This window comes from Nomia melanderi, chromosome 2, assembly GCF_051020985.1.
Source record: "Nomia melanderi isolate GNS246 chromosome 2, iyNomMela1, whole genome shotgun sequence".
In the NCBI taxonomy this organism is placed as follows: domain Eukaryota; kingdom Metazoa; phylum Arthropoda; class Insecta; order Hymenoptera; family Halictidae; genus Nomia; species Nomia melanderi.
Window position 1 is genome coordinate 30,666,850 of NC_135000.1, and position 23,080 is coordinate 30,689,929.

At 47.5% G+C, this 23,080-nt stretch overlaps 1 protein-coding gene across 3 annotated transcripts in view; it reads right to left on the reverse strand.

Moving 5' to 3' along the window:
• Positions 1 to 1,744: 1,744 nt before the first annotated feature.
• Oct-TyrR (Octopamine-Tyramine receptor) overlaps positions 1,745 to 23,080 on the reverse strand; it is a 116,918-nt gene continuing 95,582 nt past the window's right edge. For all 3 annotated transcript variants that reach the window (XM_031983290.2, XM_031983288.2, XM_031983289.2), the window contains one exon: positions 1,745 to 6,343. In XM_031983290.2, coding sequence (XP_031839150.1) covers positions 5,123 to 6,331 — 1,209 coding nt within the window. In that variant the 5' untranslated portion in view covers positions 6,332 to 6,343 and the 3' untranslated portion in view covers positions 1,745 to 5,122. The remainder of the gene's footprint in view (positions 6,344 to 23,080) is intronic.

Here is a 23,080-nt window from a genome sequence, read left to right on the forward strand (position 1 = left end):
AAACAGGAGTGGTTCCCTTTATGCGCGCGGATCGACGCGCCACGCCGTGTCCGATTAACGTCGACGCACGTCGAAGAGCACGGAAATTGAATCTTCGTGTCCCGGCCGCGTGGAACGCATCCGTCCGTCGCGCGACACGCGCGCGCCTATCCATAGAAAGAAGACCGTGGCCATCTTGGACAGAGGATGCCCCGTAGCCAGCGGCGCGGCGACAAGATGGCGACTCCGCGCGGAGCAATCAGTCGAAAATTTACATACTATTCGCCTCTTTCCTCTCTAGTAGCGATCGCCAAGCTAAGAATGCAATGGGGCAAAGGGAATCAACCGTTGAATCTAGGTGCTTCTAGAAAACATACTAGCCGAGTCTCCGTCTTCCCGGGATTGGATATATAACAGTAAACATAAAAAGCCGTCGCCGCGTAGAGCTGAAATCCGGCGCTAGCGATCTTACGTCTCGCTTCGTCGAATTTTGTTTCGTTTTCGATCTTTGTCGCGCGACTCGGCTAATAATAAAGCCTGGCGACGCTGACTCGCCACGACTACCGTCTGTTGCACCGGAATTGGAACTCTGAACGGCGTAAAGGCGAGATCGCTATGTACTTCGTTTATAGTTTCCATTGATTACATGTAACAGTATCGACGAATAGCGAATGAATATCGAAAATGAGAAAAGATGAAAATTGACCAAGGAAACCAAAGTGCCGACCCTTGTGCAACAGGCGGTATTGGGTCGAGAGCGAATGGACGCGTTCCCTCGCTCTTGCGCAGTTTTAGCTTGGTCGCTATTATGGAAAACACAGGCGAACTGTAGAAGAAACTTCGTTGGAATATTCTACCTTCGATACTTCAATATCGCGGGCACCGAAAATGACTGCGCTTGAATCGGATACTTCGACGATGTTCAGAAGATGAACTTTTTTTGGGGTAGATCCCCGAAGTGAAACTGCGTTTTACATTTTTGACCTATTCCTTCAAGTGGAATCGCCATGTTTTCTTACAGTCTATTTACAGGGCACCTCCTGCACCTCTATTCGAAGTCGAACCGCCACCATTCTACTTTCGTTTCCGTTTTCTTCGCTATGTGTACGCGTGTGTGTCTGTCCCGTGTATACGTGTGTTTCATGTGTGCACTCGTCAGCGGCGAACGACGCTTTTCACTTCTTTTTTTGTCGTTTTCTTATTTTACTTTATACAGTGCTCGCTTCTCAGCGCCATGGAATTCTTTGTTATTAATATTCACAACCATAATATTTGCGATTGATAATGAATGGCTCGGCTACCGGGCACGCGAGGTCCTGCGCTCGTTACCGCGATCGAGAAGGGACTGTAACGTTCGCTCGTCGGGGATCAACCTTCTTCCGTGTGGCTTACATCTGCATATAGATACGCGGTACAGCGATCGGAGATTAGGAAGTCGTGTTTCGTTCACAGCTTTCCGACAACCAAATCGCGTGAGACTGATTTAACGCGGACTTCGCATTGCATGGAAAGTACGGCTGCACGAAATTTACGTTTCCTCGGAGTAAACATAAAAAAAACTTTGTCTCCACTTTCAGAAACGCTTGTAAATGAATCGTAAATGTTATGTTTAACGATTGCAATCTTCAATCTTCAGAATATACTTCCAACGAAGCGAATATCAACGACTAGATCTTCATCGATCCTCCTAAATCATCTTTCGTAATTTCAAACATTTCCATACAGCTCGAAGATCCTCTGATTGCGCCGTAAATAGCAACCGGTGTTAATTAAAGCCGAGTAGAAGAGAACGAGGCGTTATCCGGGAGTGTCAAGACTCGGCAACTCAAAAGAACGGAAGGCTGAAGCAAGAAAGAAACCAAACACAGAGCAGCCGGCCTCCGTAGGAAACGGAGCTGTTCAATAACGTTTGAAACGCGTTAAAGACCGAAACCTTGACTCCGTTAACGGGGGACGCTCGATTGATTGACTGTGACCGTGAATCGCGTCGCCTTCAGCCGCCTTTTCTGACCAGGATGGAGCCTCTTTGAAGGCAAGAAGGTTGAACCTCGGAGGCGGCTGGTTTAGCCGACATCAAACAAAACGTTCTTTCAAGAACGGCCGTCCTCTCGACGAGGGAACGATCGTCGGGCCGTCGGGCGGCAGGGTAACCATCCCCATTGTTCCACGAATAAATCCTCGCTCATTTTCAGCGGTTGAAAACGCTGGCGGGGTGAGGGGGATGAGAATGTCGCGCGCTGGCGGGTCCTTCTCATGCTAGACACGGATTACAATGCGTGCGCGTACCGTCTAGGATACACTGTGATCTAACTTCTAAAACGTCCTTAACTTGGAGTCTTTGGTCGATTTCGTAGAAAATTCCTATCCGTAAAACGCGGATCGGCCTCCACTTCCCGTGGAGATCGGCGGCGCGAACATGAAGTCTTCGGCGCGTCTCGTTTGCTTGTTACCTTCGAAATGGCCGGACCGTTCCGTCGACTACGAGCTGGAAACTGGACACTCTGTAGTCTACGATCAGCGACGAAATGATGACAAAGCGGTAGAACAAAGGTGGCTTGTTCCGTGGATTATCTTGGAAGATAATGGAAAATTGCTGGTTGCGTCGGAATCTTCATGTCGTGTGATTGAATGCTTCGACGAAGATTTGACACTAGAACTACCGGATGGGTCAAAATCACTTATTCATGATTTATTTTTCTCCAGTTGTTGAGAAATCACTAGAGACATTCATTTAGCAATACGCAAACTATGTTGCAAATCGATTGAAGTCTCAATAGTCGCGCTATTTAGTTTCCACGGAGAAATTTGAAAAGGACAATTTAAATGTAGTTCTAGTGTTAAATAATCGCCTGACTTCGAATTATCAGTGGCAGTTTTGAAGATATAATTATCTATCTCGAAATTCTGGATTGTTGACGTCTCAGCTGTTATTTAATCTTTGTCATTGATCTCGCGTTATACTCTATTAAGGAGTCTACTAAGGAACTCAGCAATTTTACGCAACCCGCCATCATTTCGTCGCAGACCGTACTCGCCTTTCCTCAGGCGACATCCCGAGATAAAGTTCTACATTCTCGCGAGTACCCGAAGCCGCAACGGCAGCTTGAAAGTATATTTATGAGCCCGCTGCTGCCGGCGATAATAAAACACAGGGGGATGCCACGAAGAATTCAATAGCCCTCTAGCTGGCGTCGATCCACCCGCGAAATGATTCGAACCCGGCATTTCTTTCCAATAGCTTCCACAGTCCCGCGGCAAATGGAACGATCGACCAGGATAATACACCAACGCTCGAGCTTCTGCATCGCGGCGGTGTTGCAGGCGCGTTTCGTTGTTGGCTGATCGAATCCCATCCACACGTTCGCGTTGTTCGCGACGGAGCCGCCGGAATTGACGAAAATTGGCAAAGAAAAGTACGCGAAACGACCGAGCAATCGCTGGACCAGCCACAGTTGCAACTCCGATTCCCCCGAGGTCTTCTATCCGCACGCGTGCGATCGAAAAGATCGAGAACCTCCGCCAGCACGATCGAATGTCGCCCATACGCTTGCGCTAATCGCGACGGAACCGTGAAAATCTAGAAACTAGCAGCACAGTAACTTGAATTCCTTCAGGATCTCGTCCCCGCGCATTACACGAACAAATGATGCCTTTACATAATTGGATTGCGTCCAAAGTCCGCGCTAATCGCAACAGAGTCGTCAAAATTGGCGGAATTTCGCCGAAAAACACGGGTGGTCTTCAATTGCAGCCTGAGTTTCGCGTTAACGCACACACGCTCGCTTGTTTCCGGAGTCACCTCGCAGGATTAATGGAGCAACTTTAATGAAACGGGGTTCGTGGCGGCCGCCGCAACGGAATTAGACTATCGCGTCTCTTGTCGACGCAGTTAATCTTTGACGCGACGCGAATTTGTAACCGGCCGCCGTACCGTGCCGAACTGCGCGCCGTGGATTCAATTAACATGTTCCGGACGGCGGAATTTTTCGGTGACGCGAACGCTCTCCCTCGCGCGAGAGATCAACCGAGGCACCGCTCGCGGGACGGTAATCGGTGGCGCGAAACCGCCGCGATGCACACACGGGAGTGGTCGCGATGAAAAACGCCGCCGCGCACAGCTTTTCGGTGCAGCTAATCCGATTCGCCGCGCACCGAGGTCTTCTACTATGTTCCCAGCGGAATTAAAGGATTCTGTGATCGAGCAACCATGAAACGCGACGCAGAGTTTGCGGCACGAACTCGCGGGATCATTTAATTACGGCTGCGCCGTGCGTGATGGCGCGCGAAGGAACTGCGGACGCCTGTGTATCGGCGGCACCGTGTTTTCTCGAAACGTTGCAACTGTCGAAGATCCTTACTTCAACGAAAAATACCTACGTGACCGAGCGGAAAGATCTCCAACGACTCTTACAAAACGATTCGGCAATGATATGTAGAAACTCCGCGGTTCGCCATTCAAACGGCGCTATCTGCGATCGTACAGCCAGAGTGCATATCCCGACGCAACGAATCGAAAGTGCACAAATGATTGACGGCACGTTCCCGAAGCCGATGCTTCGAAACCGAATGTTCTACTCGCAACGTACATCCATCTACAAGAGGCGAAATCGAAGCTGGCGATCGCAAAGGTTCCGATGCGACCGGCGTTTTCATCTAAAGCACCTATCCGAGCACCGCCACGCTCCATCGCGACGCGAACGCATGGAACATCCCGCACAGCGACCACGAAAACAGCAATCAATTTCGTCCCGATATCGACCGGCGTCTCGCCCGAAATTCCTGCGCCAGCGGCGCGGTCGCCGCGTTCCCGCAGCGTGCCCCGCGCGCCCACCGAAATAAACGCGAGACGCCGTAGAGCCGGGTTTTATTGAAATTCCTAGTAATTTAGTATCCCGCTCGGTGGCCCAGCGTACCGCTCGATCGTGCGCCGGCGACGGGAAACTAAATCGCGGTCGCCTGCCGCTCGGGGTCCATCGCAACCGTCGGTCCTGGCGGTCCGGTTCGCTCGTCCATCGATCCCGCGACCGGATGCTTCGCCGTTTCCGCCGCCAAGCGAAGAGCAACGCGAAACGAGGAGGAACGGAGTTATTAATCTTCAGTCCCCGCGAGAAAAACCGAGCATCGTCCGCGAGCGATCCCCTGTTCAGCGGATCCGCAGCAGCCGCCTGAAGGCTCTCCTGTAGTCGAGGTTGAAGATCGTGTAGATGAGCGGGTTCAGGGCGCTGTTCACGTATCCGAGCCACGTGATGAAGTAGACGATGCGGTCCGAGGGGCAGCAGGCCGGGCAGAACGGCACGATCACGTACATCAGGAAGAACGGCAGCCAGCAGACGACGAACACGCCCATGATCACGCCCAGCGTCCTGGCGGCTCGTCTCTCCTTGGACAGCGAGATCCTCTGGCGCTCCTCGATGAACTGGTAGACCGTGGTTGTGGTGGCCGCCGGTCGACTGCCGCTGGCTAACCTCCTGGAGGACGAGGTGGTCGCGTGGCCGCCGCCTATCGTCACCTCCGTGGGCTCGTCGTCGATCAACGAAGGCTTCGCGTGCGCCCTGGGCGTCGACTTCTCGTTATGGTTGGTCTCGGAGCTCACCGACTCCTCGTTGTCGTCCGCCTCTCGATGCCTGGTGGACTGCACGGCGCCGAGTCTGCTCTGCCTGGCCCTCTCGCGGAGCCTCCTCCTGGTGGCTAGGAAGATCTCCAGGTAGACCAGGCTCATCAGCAGCAGCGGGATGAAGAAAGAGCCCAGGGACGAGTATATCACGTAACCCTGTCTTCTGGTCAGCTGGCAGGGCGTGCCGGGCTCCAGTTCCTCCGGCCAGTCGTTCCAGCCCGCCAATGGCGGCGAGCTGATCGCGCCGGACAGGATCCACACGCCGGCTATCGTCGCTAGGACTCTTTTCAGGGTGCGCTTCTGCGCGTAGTTGATCGGGTCCGTGATCGCCCAGTACCGGTCCAGCGCGATCGCGCAGAGGTTCAGGATGCTGGCGGTGCAGCAGAGCACGTCGCAGGTCAGCCACAGCTTGCACAGGTGGATGCCGAAGATCCACTTGCCCAGCAGCAGGTAGGCGACGTTGAAAGGCATCACCAGGATGGCCACCGCCAGGTCCGCCACCGCTAGGGAGACGATGAAGAAGTTCTGCACGATCCTGAGGGGCCTGTAGGTGAACACGCTCAGGATCACCAGAGCGTTGCCCAGCACTGTGGCTAGCACCAGGAAGCCCAGCGTCAGCGAGGCTGCGGCTGCCTCCCACACCGGCAAGTTCGAACCCGTCTCCTCCTCCGGCGGACCGCAGCCGGACACCTCGTAGTCCTCGGTCATCGTGCCGCCTGACTCGCCGCTAGAGTTCATGTTGTCCTGCCCCTGGAACAATGACGCTCGTTAGAGATCGCTCGGCGAAAGGGTGGGGGATTCTTCAATCGATTCGATTAAACGGAAGATGAATATCCTCGCAATTAACCTCGCGCGACTAGCCTCGTTCGATCGCGGTCGCTCGCGGTCGGGCTACGCTGGAAACGGTAGATCTGGATTGGGTGGCTTCGGGGGTGGCAGTTTCGAAGAGACGGGCAATTCGTTTCTTATGGCGACTGGGGTTTGGCTTTGATGGAATAGAGGGGTGAGTCAGGTGATTAGATGGGGTTTTTGTTGTAGATGGAACTTGCTTCGCTTTGTTTGGAACCTAGTGTTTATAAAAAGGAAATCTATCGTTCGATAAAACATTAAGAACAATATCGTTCTTATTATTTCTCCTTTAGTCTCAGTTTTATAATTGAGCCCCTATATCATCATTTATCTGAGACAAATCGAAAGCTTCCTCCATCGCCATATAAACCACATTCCCAAGAGTATCAATCAAGAGATCCATTATCAATCCCATCGCTTCCACTCTTCCATCGCATCGAACACACAGCTTCGTCCCGAAATCGCCGCACTCTAAAATCCCTGCGAGCCCTCGCAAATCAAAAATAAAATCCACATTCACGGCGCATAATCCGGAACTGCATCTGCATTATTCAGAGCAGCGGAGCGATGTCGAACTTACGTCGACGCAATATAGGGAATACGTACTCCTCGAAACGATTTACGAGTGAGTACGCGCGGCGCGGTCCACAGCGGCTGGTTATGCGACGCCGGTGATGTAAACCGGACATAAATCTCGCGCGCTGACGAAGGGTTGGCGGCAGCCACCCTCGAAAATTCTGATGTCACCCCGATCAAGGATTACACCGCGCCGAGAGTCCCTTTGATCTGCCGCGCGCGAGGAATCCCGCGCTGAAAAGTCCCCGGGAGTGGATGCTGGGTACTCGGTGAAAGGAAAATACGCGAGCCGTGGATTCGCGCGGCACTTAAACCCGCCGTCCCCTTCCCCCCCCCCTATTTTCCATGTGGCTTTTCAAAGCCGGCGATTACTTTGAAAGGCGCGCACCCACGCCGGAAAATAAAGGTTCCGTCCCACTCGCGATCGACAAAGGACGCGAAAGGCATTCCCCGCGATTAAACATCATTTACGGCCGCGCCGCGTTATCATGTTGCCGGTAATCGGCCGATTTATCTCTTTTATTCGACGCCGTCGATCACGGTGCACGGTCTTTCTGGGATCCTTCAATTTTCCGAGGACTCCGAGGGATGAACGCCGATCGATGCAAGCGAATTCGCGCTAAGCCATTGGCTACAGCAGAATTTCACGTCAACGCGTGTTTGCGAGGAAGTTTGTTGAAATGGGAACGCTGAATTGAACTAAGTTGAACTGATATTTGAGTAATCGTTTATGTAGCGTATGACTAATGAGAGATACAGTTGTTAGGATTCACTTGCGTCGGATCTAAACGAGCTGCGATTATTGTTAATAAGACTTTTCGGGCGCCTATAGTACACTAAAGTTTTCAAGCGCCTGTAGGCGTCAACAGCAGCCAAGGGGTTAGATATTAATAATTACAAAACAAACTGGAACTCATTTCGGCTGGTATGGTAGTTCTAGCGTTAATTCTTTGCAGTCGGAAGTTTTTCGTTAGGTATACTCAATATTTTCGAATAAGATATAGCCGACGTTCTTAGAAATTAGTAATGAGAATATATACATAAGTTAACCCTTAGCACTCCAGGTTATATTGTAATCTTTTAGCAACTGCAACTAATTTTTATAGTATTCCTACCGAAAATGAGAAATGCTTCTTAGTACAAAATTTGGATCTAAGGTGAATCTAATAATTTTAGGGTAGTTTCTTTAAGATTCATTAAAATATTTATTATAACTGGTGCAGTATTGGAGCCTACAGAGTTTAAAGGGTAAACAAGAAAGACATTCTCTTTCAATATTTCACGTATCGATGCATTACACAATATTTAATATTATTTATAATGTTTCGCAACGTTGTTATACGAAGCGAAGCGTTGAATAAGAGTCAGCTGCCGAGCGCGAAGGGTTAACGCGCCGCAAATGGGGTGAACGGGACGTTCCATTCGCCCAGCAGGCGCGCCTCGAGAAGCCAAACGCGTCGCGATGCATTCTCCCCGAGCAAATCCGCAACAGTGCCCTTACAGGGCCGGGAATTCCTCAAGTTACCGGCGAGGCGGCGAGTGGCCGAGGGTTCCGGGCGCAAGGGTGGCACACCCGTTCAACGAATATTTTCATTTCCGCTGCTTAAGCCCGCGCTGGAACGCGTTTGTTAACGGCCAGCATAATCCCGGCCGCGAGAATAATTAACCGAGAAACCGAATAACTGGACCGCGGAATAATGCAGCTGCACCAAGAAAACAAAAGGCGAGCGCGCACGAAGAAAAAGGGGAAGAAAGCCGGAACGGGGATGGGAGGATCCGATGCGAAGGTATTTTTCCCCGTGGAATTGCTCGGCGGAGGGGTGGGAGCGCCCGGAATAATCAGCTTTAAAGAAAAACAAAGGTTCCGGGGGCTGGGGGGCGAGAAGGTGGCTGTTTAAGAGGGATTAAACGATTGTCGCAGCCGTTTGAACGCGCGACTATTCCCCGGCGATTTTGCGCCCCCGAACATACGCTCGGGCTGCGTTACAACGCGGTTACCATGAAATTCGCTCTGCCATCTTATCGAACGCCCGTCTCTTTCCTTCTTTCCCTCGTTTCCGTCTCCTTCCTCGTCGATCTTGCTTCTACCCCATTCCTTCTCATTCTCGGTTTTTCTCACCGTGGAAGTTAACCCTTTGCACTCGAGAGATGATTCTCAGTCACCACTTGATTTGATTTGCAGCAATATAAAGTCTTAATATTATATATAAGACTAATATTAATTGAAATTGAAATAAAATAACTTTCCTTCTTAATTCATATATGTTTCCTCGTTAATTGGTTTCAAAGAACATCGTCTGTATCTCATCGAAGAATATTGAATATTTCCAGTGAAAAAGTAGTTCTTCCCCTCTCTCTCTCTTTCGTTTTTCCCCGTTTCTTATCTTTCTCCCCCTCTCCTTCTCTGTTACCTACACTCCCTCTGTTTTATTCTGCTCATACATCCTTCGTCTTCTTCCCCATTCTTCCTCGCCATGAAATTTGATGGCACCTTGCGGAACGAATGTTCCTCTGCCCCATTTTTGCAGCTTATCCTCCTCGCTCCGCTTCTTCTCACCATCTTTTTCACTGTTTCATTTTCCACCCCTCTCGCTGTCCTTACCCCACTCTTTTGTCATTCCTGGTTCCAGTCACCATGACAGGGTCTCGCCGAATTACTGGTTCCCTCATTTTCCTCTATTCCTCCTCTCCTTCAGCTTCTCTGCTATCTACACCATCTGTTTTATTCTGTTTATACGTCCTCTATCTTCCTCCCTTATCATCTGCCCATGAAGTTTGATAGCACCTTGCCGAACGACTGTTCCTCCGCCCCATTTTTCCAGCTCATCCTTCCCACTCTCTGTTGTTTGCTCTTTCATTCTTCCGGCACTCCCCTCTCGTTGCTCAGGCAAAATCGACGGCACGGCAACACTCCGCGAACAGTGCACTCGCGGGAACGGTGCACGCCCCCGCCGACTTAGTTATGCAATCTCTCGCGGCGCGCGATATTCGACCGCGGGTCATTAGAAATTTAAATCGCCGCCGCGGAACGATAGAAATTTCTGGGTAAAACCCGCCCAGGGCGTACGAGCATTCCCGTGTCCCGCCCCTGTCCTTATCCGGCCGCTTATAAAAAGAAGGATTTACCGTTTCCCTCGATTAAGCCGCGGCTCCGGCTCGAAGCGTGTCCGACCACTCTTCGATTCGACCCGCTTTACTCGCCGCGAATACATTAGCTCGGGTCGTAAATAGCGGACGTATGAATGAGTAATACAGCCAGCGCGGCGGACGCGCGCCGACGTTTCGCCGTTAACGCAACCACTTTCCGAGCAACGATTGCGCTCGATCGATCGCTGACTGACGGGAATCGAAGAGACTTCGATGGAATTCGGGAACGTTCTTCCCGATATTTTGCTTCGATTTAGCGCGATGGTTGTTCTTGTAACCATAATAAAATTAATTGAATAGAAGGAAACGCGATGCACTGTCGGGCGGAAGTTCGAGCACGCCGGAGTCTTCATTGAAAGCTAAAAGATCTTAGAAAGGTTGCGAGAAACATAAGTAATTAGTTGAGAAATATTACCGTGAGAAATGGAGTTAATTAGTTTCGGGAATAGTATTATAAGAAACGGGATTAATCAGCTTCAGGAATACCATTACTCGAAACAGAATGAATTAATCCCGAGGATCCTATTATCAAAAGTAGAAATTCCGCCGAGATATGCCACGAGGTAAGAAGATTACCACGAAATTTCTTATTAATCGAATTCTCATTCCCTCCTCGACTTTCACTTGGAATAAAATATTCAATAAATTCCTGCCTCGCCCCGACACCAAAGGGAATGTGTTTGAACAAAGAAATATCCCTGCCGAAACGTCGGACGGACGCTATCTCCCGGCGAAATATCTCGTCCGACATCCCGAAGGGATGCGCCGCGGGTTGGCTCCGAATAAAATCAATTATTCATTGAAGGTTATCTACAGTCAGAGTCCGATTGATTTCGTTGGGACTGTAGCCTTTAAATTCAGTTACCCTTCCACGCTGCGAAGGGATTTAAATATAAAATTCCCCGGCAAAAAGGTGAGTGACGCGGCCTCTTATCCTTTCGCGCGTCCCAGCCGTTCCGAGCGGATCCGCTCTTTATTTCGCGCGGTAAGAACGCGCCGATCCTTCTGCCGGGCGAGAACTACCGTCGATAGTTTTCAACGGAGCGGACGGAATACACTCGGGGCCGGTTATCCGGGGATTACTCGCGGCGATTTATCTTTCAGTCAGAGGATCCACGGCTAACGAAGCGCTTCCAAGCGTCCGATTGATTTCGTTCGCGCCCCAGCCAGCGAATTTCATTTTCTAAACGAGAACTTCCGGCCAAGATTTAAACGGGGCTCTATATTTTATCCGTCTGTAGGTCTGTTAGCTGCGGAGTCCCTCGGAAACCGCTTTCGTTGTTGATACGAGCCGGTAAGACGCATCGATCTCCTATCAGACGCAGATTCGGAACTACTAAATTCCATTCGAATAGGCCAGTGATACGCTCCGAGTGATCCGGGGATTACTCGCGTTAATTTATCGTCCAATCGCCGGACCAACGGTTTCGGAAACGAATGCGAGGGGTCGATTGACCCTTTAACGAAGATTCTTCGAAATGTACGAAACCTTCAAGACGAAGCTAAATTACCAATTGCATAATCAATAGAAGGAGGAACTTCGCGCTGGCCTCTTGTTTGAGCAATTCAATCATACGTTCGCGATTTAGTCTTCTTAACACTTTCACGTCCGGTGACACCAACGTGGTGCCATTGGCAAGCAGGTCGTTATTTGCCGGTGACATCAACGTGGTGCCATTTGCATCCCGGTGACCTCAACGTGGTGCTTTGGAAATTACACGTATTATTAAATACACGTAGTACACATATTTACACGTATCATTTAATAAAAAGCAGTTAAGTTTATTATGTTGTAATGAATTTTATATTTGTACATTTTAATGAACAACTTTGCAAAAAGTTCCGGCGACAGAGAGGAAAATTTTTGTGAACCCTGCGGACGTGAAAGTGTTGATACGAACATTTCGTCTCGCCGAAATGTCGGCATTCGTCCGCAAATTAACTCTTTCTCTTGAGGAAAGAAGAGAGCAGCAAGAAAAAGAGAGAAATCGAAGGAAACAGAGAAAAAAGAAGAAAACAGAGAACAGAGGAGATTGAAAAGGTTCCCCTGTGAGAAAGTAAATAAAAATGCAGATGTCAATTATTTCATCCATTCCGCTGTCATCTAGAGAGACTTCGCCGTGTCATTACGATCTTACATTCTGTAAGACGCGTCGGTTCCCGCGAAAGTGGATGCAACTGCTGACGGTAATTCCAGTCGAAATCGGTGAGACGTCTGGGTTATCCAAGGCTTACCCCCCGTCCGGCTTTATCTCGCAGTCATGGATCCATGATTGTGGAAGCAGTTCCCAATGTCCGATTGATTCCGCCACTGACGTAACCATCTGCTCCGTCCCAAGATTGACTTTTTCCTAGCTACTCGGTGGATGACTCGAACCGTGAACGTCGTCTACGAGCGACAGCGCCCGGGGTCACCTAAAGTTCAACTCACACAAGGACACTGGACCCTCTCGACTGATTAGACGTTGCTATAACGACACCGCTTCGATCGATCGGAGTATCGATCACCTTGAGATTTTGAGAAAAATACCTGCGCGAGCAGTTGCTGCATTGTTACTTGGACTTTTTAAATAGCTACGTGATCGATTTGCATTAAAACATCCGCGATCTATTTTAATAACGAAATAGTCGATCCTACGTAAATTTATCTTAACGCTAGATTTACGTACATTTATTCCTCAGTTTATTCTATTGGTTCTAGAACACGTTCGTTTATAGAAAATTGAGGCTTCGAAACTGGATCGCAATGTAAACCGAATAATTTTCGAAAGATTCGGTATCCGTCAAATTGAGGAACTCCGTAAGTCTATCGTTGGAAGATAAAAGGAATCGAGCATAAAATTCAACAGAACGGGACACCGATTTAAGGAGAAGCTAGCTCGGAACACAGTTTCCTCTGCGTAAACAGGTGAACCGACCAACGAATCTAACGGCAAACATCGCCTCAGCGAAGACAAATAGAAACAAGCGATTCAATCTGTTTTTCACCGATTCATTCGCCTATTCTCCTCGCGACTTCAATTCTGCCCTCAACCTACAATTCGGGAGATACTTTAAAAATACTCCGCAAATCTAAATTCCACTCCTGAAACGTCTGCTATCGCGTTCTCGGCGTAGATCCATCGAGATAAGGAACGCATCGAGCAGCCGGTAAGTGGGAACAATCGCCGCCGTTAATTTCCATCGAAATCGAGACGCTACGGGCTCGCCGAAAAGCGCGGAATTCAATCTGGCTGTAAGATCGAGAATACGATATCGCGCCGGGAAACATTAATGGATTCCCCGCCGTGTTACATTTCGATCGATGCTTTAATGCGAGCGCGGCACCGGCCGGATTCGGGCCATCGCGGTCATCTTTGTCCTCGCCGTCGACGGTCCAGATGCTCGGTAATGAATTAAGGCCAAGAGAACTAGGAAACATTAGGTTCTTTTGTATACGGAATTCTGTTAGCGGAGAAATTGGTGCTAGAAATGTTTGTATCGCGATTTTCTAACAATTTAGGATCGCATGAGGGGATTAGGTTAAGCCTTTGCGGTCGAATGCCGACATCATGGCGGCTCCGAGCTTCGACGTGTAAATTCGAAAGCAAATGGAGAATTTAATTGCTTGAACGACGAGAGATTGATATTTGGTTCTCTTTTATCTAGGATTTAAGGCTTCGATGAGTTACTCGGATTTTTTGTGTAGAATCTTATCAGAGGTTTCAAATATTCTAAATATTCTCTTCCGCTAAGGGTTGAAACGTGTATTCATTGGGTATTGGTCAATATTTAATTATTTCTCAGTTGATATATGGAATTATTGGTTATTATTCGATATATAGAATATATTATATATTAATACATATATTATACTGTAATTATTAACTGTTATTATCAATTATTATCAACCTTTCGCTCTCGAAGCATTTCCTACTAAACCTACTCAGCACACTTCTCTGTTCTCGAGAATTCCTACATAAATTAAAGAAAGAGGCTGTATTCTAATATCTCACACATTAACATCACAGGAGATTCAGAATGAAATATTACACTTCACAATTCTGTCCTACTAATTGTCTATCGAGTGCAAAACATGAAATTAATCGACTATCGTCGTTTCCTACAGGGTACATCCACCCAGATTTCTAAATACAACGAAAACAACAAGTACTCCCAAGACTGGACCGACCAGTAGTATTCCGAGTAACGAGTAAAACTCGTGGGAAGCCGGTCGCACGCGTGTACGCGCGCTTATCAACTTTATTTCATCCGGTCCGGCCGAGATATCGTATGCGCGCGCGGATATAGCCGGAATTCTCGCGGCGATATTTATACCTGGCCCCGGGGTGAATTCCATCTGTCGTTCGTTACACGTTTCACAGCAATATTCGTGGGACACGGCCGAGTGTGAAAATGAAATACGCCGATCCGCCGGCCGATCGCGTTCCCGGCCATTCGAAAAACTCATTCCGGAGCCGCCGCGCGAAAACGCTACGGGCTTCCCCCGTTTGCTCCCCTATCGAGAGGCATCGCTACGATCACTGACGAATTAACGCTATCACGGCCGACCCGGAAATAGCGAAATCAATTACGAACAGTCGCTGACGATTCGTGTTATTTGCTCCGCGCCGCGTGTCCGTTCTTCGGAACGGACAGAGAAATTTCAACGCTGAACGTACAGGCACTTTGCATACTCGAAATAACTGATATTTCTTTTCTATTCGAAGCGGACTGTAACCCTTCGCGGACGAAGATTCTTTGAAATATAGAAAACGCTTAGATCAAGCTGAATCTCTATATCGATTGCTTAACCCTTTGCACTCGGAAGTGTTTCGTCAGAAATAACATCTCTTAACTAGACGGAAGATGATATTCTTCTAAACTCAAAGAGGGATAAGTGAATTGAGAAACAAAGCTTTTTATCGCAACATTGCACGCGCCGATACACGGTTCAATATTAAATGTCAAATTTTATAATTTTGCATCGAATCAAGTGGTGACTAAGTCTGTCACCTCTGTCACTGCAAAGGGTTAATTCACGGCAGAAAGGAAACTGAAACTCCAAACTGTCGACATTCCGTAAAGGGTTAATTGCTGATCTCTTGGAGGTATCCTGTCGAGAAAAGAGGGCAGGAAGAGGAAGCTAGAGGAAAGCAGAATTTTCTTTCCGGAGAAAGGAATTCATTCGGCGAGAATTCGTTCCTTCAATTATCCTCGATGTTACGCTGCAGATAGCGTTTCGAGCTCCGCTATTTCGCAGGGAATACAGGAAACACGGTGATTCCCCGGGTATTCGGGACGCCGATAGAGACACTGCGCTCGGAGGAACCAATCGACCGCCGCGCCGAGTCACGGGGGCGACCAAGGTCGAAGAGATTTCTACGATTCGGGAGAACTGTCCGGAGATCCGTGGCCGGATCGAATAAAACGGATAAAGTCGGGGAACAGCCTTTCTGTTTCCGGGAACCAATGATCCGGAGAAGGGCCGCGTTACCGGCTGAACGTACCTACACGACTTTCGAATTCGACGATCGCTTTATCCCGGACTCGTTTGCCAGCCGGGATCGTAGGAGCGTAACTTCGCGAAAACATCGACGGTTAACTTGGCTTCTGGTGGGGAACTCGTGCCGTCTGGTTTTATGCAGACCTTTGAATAGCGCCTTGTCTTGTAAGAGTGATTATTGTAATTGGCAGCTTAGGGGGGGTCGTGAATTAAGTATTTGGGAAGATTGAAAGGGTGGTTGAATAGGTTAGCTTCTTGGGTGAGAAGATAGGTGATTCTTCGTGAAATATAGTGTTCTATGTGTATAGTATTCTATAAATATAGTGATCTATGCCTACAGTATTCTCTGGTTATAGTATTCTATAAATATAGTGTTCCATAAATATAGTATTCTATATCTATGGTATTCTATAAATATAGTATTCTATATCTATAGTATTCTATAAATATAGTATTCTATATCTATAGTATTCTATGGCTATAGTATTCTATAAATATTGTGTTCTATATCTATAGCATTCTATATCTATAGTATTCTATAAATATAGTATTCTATATCTATAGAACTCTACATCTATAATATTCCACATCTATAGAATTCTACATCTATAATATTCCATATCCATAGAATTCTACATCTATACTACCCCATATCTACAACAGACCCACAATATTCTACACCCATAACATTCTACTCCTACAATATTCATTCCAAAGCTCCCACAGTACCAAACAAAGTCACAGAGACATTAAAACTTTGTCATCACCTAATTACTTCAGTTCCCCACTACCTAAAAGCATAATCAATCAATAAAATAGTCCTCATTCGTGAAATATTCCCCGCGACCCCCACCCCCCTTCCAGTTTAAATACTCGTCGAGCAGAAATCTTTCGATAGCACACGCCTCTGCACTCCTTCGAGGAGCACCGCGCCCCGATACACCATTAGCAATTTCCCTCGCAGCCTCGCGATGGAAATGTCAATCGATTCACCGATTACCTTCCCCTTTCGCTGGCTGGGAGCCTCGTAACACCAGAAACACAGAACCAACCGGAACGCTGACTCCGCCGCAAGCTGTCGCCGGCTGTATTCGTTCGTTATTAACGCTTTGAAATCCCATCCTCCTCGGGGCCGGCCACGGGCCACTTCGTCTGTGCCGCGCCTCGCCAAGAAATAAACTTCGCGGGAGTCTAAGTGCTGCCGCGGAAAGGAGGACACGTTAGGCCAGGCTAACGCAGTTCCGAAAAGTTTTAGGAAACCAGAGTAGACTGCGAGTGTTCGTGCGAGTGTATTCGAAGCTGCCGAAACGATAAAAAGGGGAATATCGAAATTTGTGCGAGAGGATGATTTTTCTTCTGAATAGATCCTTGGGAATTTATCTTTGAAACTTGAAAATCGGGATCAGCGGGGTCCGTTAATTTTAAATGAATCACCTGTCTGAAACCGGAGATTCCATGGCTTGCACATCAATTAAGAAATTAATAGAAGTTTGTCGAAAGTGTAACTAGCAGGGTTCTGTCCCCAAAGTCACGAGGTTCCGAACAGATGTCACCGATAGGGGAATCGATTGACGATCGAGGTTGCCATTCTGATAATGATCATCTCCGAGAGGGTTAATTTCGTACAGTTTGACTAATGTCTGCCGGATTGATTGCCCAGACCTTCGTCTACTGGGAACCGAACAGATTGCACCCCGAAAGACAGATTCTGTTACCACTGCACGGTGTGGATACAGATGCGCTTTTAATAAATTCATCCATTCATATCAGATTTCACTGTTCAGGAAATACTAGATAAACTCTAAACATTACTATCCTGAAGACAGGAATATTTAATATCTAATTTGTACCAAAATCGATGAAAAGCATTCGTCGCAAACTTAATATTAAAAGTGAATAGAGCAATATCCTGAATCCTTTACTGTCAATCGATGCGGAAAGATACACGCGACGTGTAGATAAATAATGTTCATTCACTTTTCGATGATTTACTTATCTGCAGCTCGCGCAACGATCTTAATGGCATGAAATGAAACATTCCACGCCCCAGTTGATCCTCGGTCGGATTAAGGGAGATCGGTCCGGATAATACGGTGCTCGACATTTATTTAATTATGGAGATAGACGGGCACTTTGAATTCCGATATTAAGTTGATTAAGCAACCGGCCGCAGACGGTGCTCCGGGCCAGTTACGTTTGACGTCAAAGGGAATCGGAAGAATTCGGCGGGCTCGACGTGCCGTGGGATTAAACGTCACCGCCGGTGCTGTTCCTGTGTCTCCGTGTGTCACGGCTTCGGCAACATGCGAACGCACTAACGAGTGCAGAGGCGGAAGCACTTAAAATGGTAATGAGCGGAAGAAGCGGTTTCTCGATATCGACCGGACGGATGCGCGCGTTCGAGAGTTTCGATACGATAGACTGATTGGGCTTCCAGGAACGGTAAACAATTGTTCGGGCACGAGAACGTGGGCGAAATCGAGAAGGGAATTTTACGAAGAGCAAGTAGCGAGGAGCAATTGGGAAAGGTAAAGATTGCTAACAGGAATTTATGATTGCCAAGGAGAGGGTTAAGAAGGTGAAACGAGGAAAGAAGATGAACCGCGAGATGGAGAACGTGTTAATGGTTTGATTGATTCTCAAATTTTCAAACTTTCTCATTTTTAAACTTTCGAACTTACAAATTGTCAAATCTTCGTATATTTAAACCTACGGATATCCAAAGTTTCAGAATTGCAGATTCTCAAGTGCTCGACTTCTCAAGTTCTCGTCACACTACTTTCTTTAGTCTGAGACGCGATAAGTTCGACAGCATTGCAAAAATCTAAACTTTGACGTTTCTATTTTATTCAGAAAATTCAGAAAATTAAGATTTTAATCACCACTGATCTAACGATCAACGTGGAACATTTTGTATAACTCTGAACTGAAAAGAGAGATATTCCTTCGCCACTGAAAAGAAATATACTCCTTCTGTCTATAATAATTGCAGACAGGATAATAGATGAAAGATGTCATTGCGAGTACATTCTTTAACAGCGCGCCTATAGATACGAGTAACCGGTGGACTTCCGGTTAGGACGCGACTTTATTCCGGTCGGCAGGCAGGGGCGTTGAAAAGAAGCTAGAACTTGGGGGAAAAGATGGATGAGACGAGAAACTGTCCCCGTGGGGGTGCATAATAAAAGGGAAATTGTATTTAGAATGAAGGATAAGGGAGAGGCTAAACGGGGGTAAGTTCAATAGATAACAGAGCACCGGCACTTACATTCAGTACGATACGGTAATGACAAGGACGCGCGACAACTACGAGTTTTACAAGCGGTTCTCAACTTCCCGGGCGTCTTGTCTTTACGCACGAGAATTTATTCATCTTTCCAGAACTGAATTATGCATCGTGACTTTAAATATCAGAAAAGCAACAGATCGCATCGCAATCTCTCGCTATTCGAGTAAATTAAATTATTTATTTACAGCTTTCGATGTTAGATGTCAAAGCTTAGGTCGACCGTTTTACCTCATAATAGAATACTCGTTTTATAAGTTTTAAAAAGAAGTTCCACATTAGATTCTATTATTAACTGCGCGCATTATAGTTATACGTGTTATATAAATAAATTGATAAATAGGTAAATATGCGAGGACAGACTATTGTTGGGTTAAAATGTTTCAGCATTCGTCCTGAGAGGGTTAATGTATGCTTGAAAAAGGATAAGATGTAACAGAGGAAGAAAGAACAGCGCTCGATTCGGAGGAAAAAGGAAAACTGAATGGGGCCAGCGGGTCCAGTGGGATGGTTCAAGTAAGAATTCGACCAAAGAGATATCGAACGAGAGGATAGTGAGCCGGCGAGCGCCGCGCTGAATACCAAATACCTTGAAAAAACTTGAAATATTCTGGGAATGACCGTATCCCTTGCGAGCCTTGGTACGTCGCCGGCGAACCGAACGCGAATTCGTGGATCCCGAGGGAGCCGGCCGATAGCTACAGCCCACAGGCACACCTGTTATCCGATCAGTCCTCGATTTCAGTCGATCGAGCGCCAAATATCTCGCAGCAAATTTTCGGAATTTCCTGCAGGAATCGGTAAGCAATTTACCACTATCACACGCAGATCTTCTTTACTTTTCTTTATTAAATATGTATCTGCGGATCCAAGAATTGTTCAAATTTAAAATATACAAATATTGAAACCCTCGCATCTGAAAATTTCAAATACTACATTAAAACCTTCGAATCTTCACACATAGAACTCCAGATATTCGAATCTAACTCGTAAACTCTCAAACTCCGGAGTATCCGAATTTTCAAGTCTCCTCTGGATTATCGGATTACTCTACATCATCTAAACACAAAACTCTAAGAAACACCGTAGAAAATTTAGTTCGACCGGTGCATTCGACGAGTATAGGTAGCTAAGTAGAAAGTTTCCACGCACGTGCGACGAACTAAACTCGTTCTCCAGGCAACGGGAAGAAGTTATTCAGCGAGCGACATTAAGTATAAATGATCGATGCAACTGACGTGTAATTTACCGGACGTGAGCGTCAACGTTGCCACCTGGCGACAAGGGAACGGCTCTTCGAGGACGGAAGACAGAAGAGGGCAGGGGGTTAACTCACTTATTGACCGAGCCACCGTGACAACGAACCGTTCTCTCCGCGCGGCGGTGCATTAACGATGAACCGGCAGTTAATTCGCGAATCTCGAGGGAAGATCCGCGCGACCGCAGCCGCAGACACACCTGTTATCCAATCAGTCCTCGCGCGATTTGAGTCGCACCGGCGGCGGCCAACTTTCTCGAAATTCTGCCGACAATTCTGTTCCCACGCGTTGTCAACGAAGTGCACGGAAGTTCGCGCATCTCCGGTCGAGATCGCTGCGGGATCAGCGGTGATGTGAATAACAAATACCTCGGTCGGACACTTGGCATTCCGTCGACGATCGCGATGTCGACGTGATTGTGCATTTTTGGGGAGGATATGACGGATGAGAGATGGAAAAAATGAGGAAATAAGGGATGCTGGAGGTTTTGAACGTAGAATGGTGAATGTAGATTGAATACTAGGTGATGATATGATGATATGATGGGATGATGGGATGATGGGATGATGGGATAATGGGATGATGGGATGATGAGATGATGATGTATAGATGTAATGCAACTCAAATTTTCGCTGCAACCGATAGAAAAAATTGGTTAATAATTGAGAATAATAAGAATTCAATGATTCTATATTAAATGAAATAAGCTAATCATTATATACTTTGTATACTCCAACTTCCCTCGGTAATTAACGTGCCAATTAACTGACTTCCCGCAGACTCAACATTCTACGCGTCAACGACTAACTAGATGCAACTAGTTTCGCAGATAACAAAGAACATGTTGCAGAAACTGCGATACCATCAATGCATTGTCTATGAACCGGTAGCATATTCGTGGATTCCGGCGGTAGGGTTTAGGTGACGTCGATCCGATAAGTGGGGACACGCGACTGATACACCTGTTATCCAAACAGATCCATCGCGTGATTCCAGGCGGCTCGCGGATTTAGAATTTAACGACAGTTTCGCCAGTCGCAACCTATTAACCATCCACAGGGAACAATCAATTTGCGAAGTAAACTTTAAGTTACGCTAAATTATACATCGCGAACGACTAAATTGCTAACAGGCTTCGATCCTAAACACATCGAAGCTCGAAGTCTCGCGGAGGCCTACATCTAATTACTTATCCCTTCGTAACGGAAACGAACGATATTCGAAACCATCAATCATCAAACGAACGGTCCATTATGAAACCCCGTGCTTCTCACTTGACACCGTCACCTAATTACTCCCGTCGCTAAATGTACGCGCCTATATCGGCCGGCAATCGTCTGGTCCAATTCGAAAAAGCCGGTCATCAGCAACCGCCGTGACAGCCGACGTGTTAACATTACACTCCCGTTTGCCGTGTAATCCGGTCGCGCCAGCCAATACCCGCGATTTCAGATCTGCCGCTAATTTACTGGCGTTTCGGTATACTTCCTGGGTAAATAGATCCGGCGCAGCGTTACTGGTGGCGGCAAACCCACCCCCGCCGCCCTCCGGCCGACGAATCCTCCGCGTTATCGATCGAGCCTCAGCGCCGACGATTCGGATCGCGATGACGATGACGCGAGCGATCGACGCCGAACCTGAAACGAATCCATTACCGCGCGCCGATGGAAGCTGCCCCGAGCGAAGGGGGTGAGAGAGAGAGAGAGGCTGACGGCTGGTTCTTGCGAGGCGCGCTCGCGAATCCGGGAAATTAAATTTCGACCGGTCGCTCGCGATCGAAAACAGGAACGACTTCACCACGGGAGAAAGTCATTTCTGACGGGAACGCTCGGCCGTTAACGCATAAATAAATGAGATAAGGCGCGCCTTTCCGAGCAGCTCCATTTCGCGTTCGATTCCGCGCGGAAATGAGATCATTGTTGCGACGGGAGTTAAGTGGAGGGCTGAAACAGGAGGGTTGTCTGTTCGTTTCGGGACCCGAGGGAGAGTTTGCTAGCGTTAGGGCGGATGGAACGTGATTTCCGGAATGGTATTTTTGTCAATTTTAAACTGGATCAACCCTTAATCGAGAGTCGATGAAGTTTCAGGTATGAAGATGACGTCGGTGAGATTATTGCATAATTCTTTGAGAATTCAAGAGTGTAATGTGCTAATCGAATTGGTCGATCAATCGAATAAATTCTATTTTATTGCAACCTCTACGTGTTTCAACAATTTTTTCTATATTTATTTGTAGTATCACGATTGTACCATTTAAAGGTAACATTTCAATGACTCCGAAATACTCTTGAATAAATAAATAGGCGTCATATTAAGCTGCAATTGAATGAACTATCGTCGACGTGAACCCCAAAGTGAGAAACCAAGAGCACTTCGGACCGCAAAGGGTTAACGAACAAAAGTTTCATTTATCTGGTCTGCTGAGAATTAGTCTCGTGGTGTTCGAACAATGGTAACGGTTACGGTTATACGCGACTGACTTGAGGAAAGAAGAGTTTCTTCTACTTCCTTGAATAACAAGCAGAGCCCAGTCGAAAATTGCATTGCTCAAGTATTACGGGGTTTAAGAATTCCCGCAGATCTCGGGCAGATAGTCGGCAGGGTGGAGGTGGCTCGCAAAGCCAGCCGGGACCTTTAGAAAGCTCTAAACGGCCTAGCTGCTCCTCGGATGTTCCGGGAGATCCTTGAAGGATCCTGATGGTCTCCGCGGGGGCCGATTGCAAATCCTTGGAGGTCGTTGGGAGCTTATCCAGAGTCTTAGAAGCTACAAAAAGTAGCTTCCAACAGGTATCAGCGATCCCCGAAGTGCCTTGCTTATTCTTTAGCGAACGATCGGGTGTGTCTCGATGACTATCGGAGTCTGGAGGATACTCGTGATTCAACAA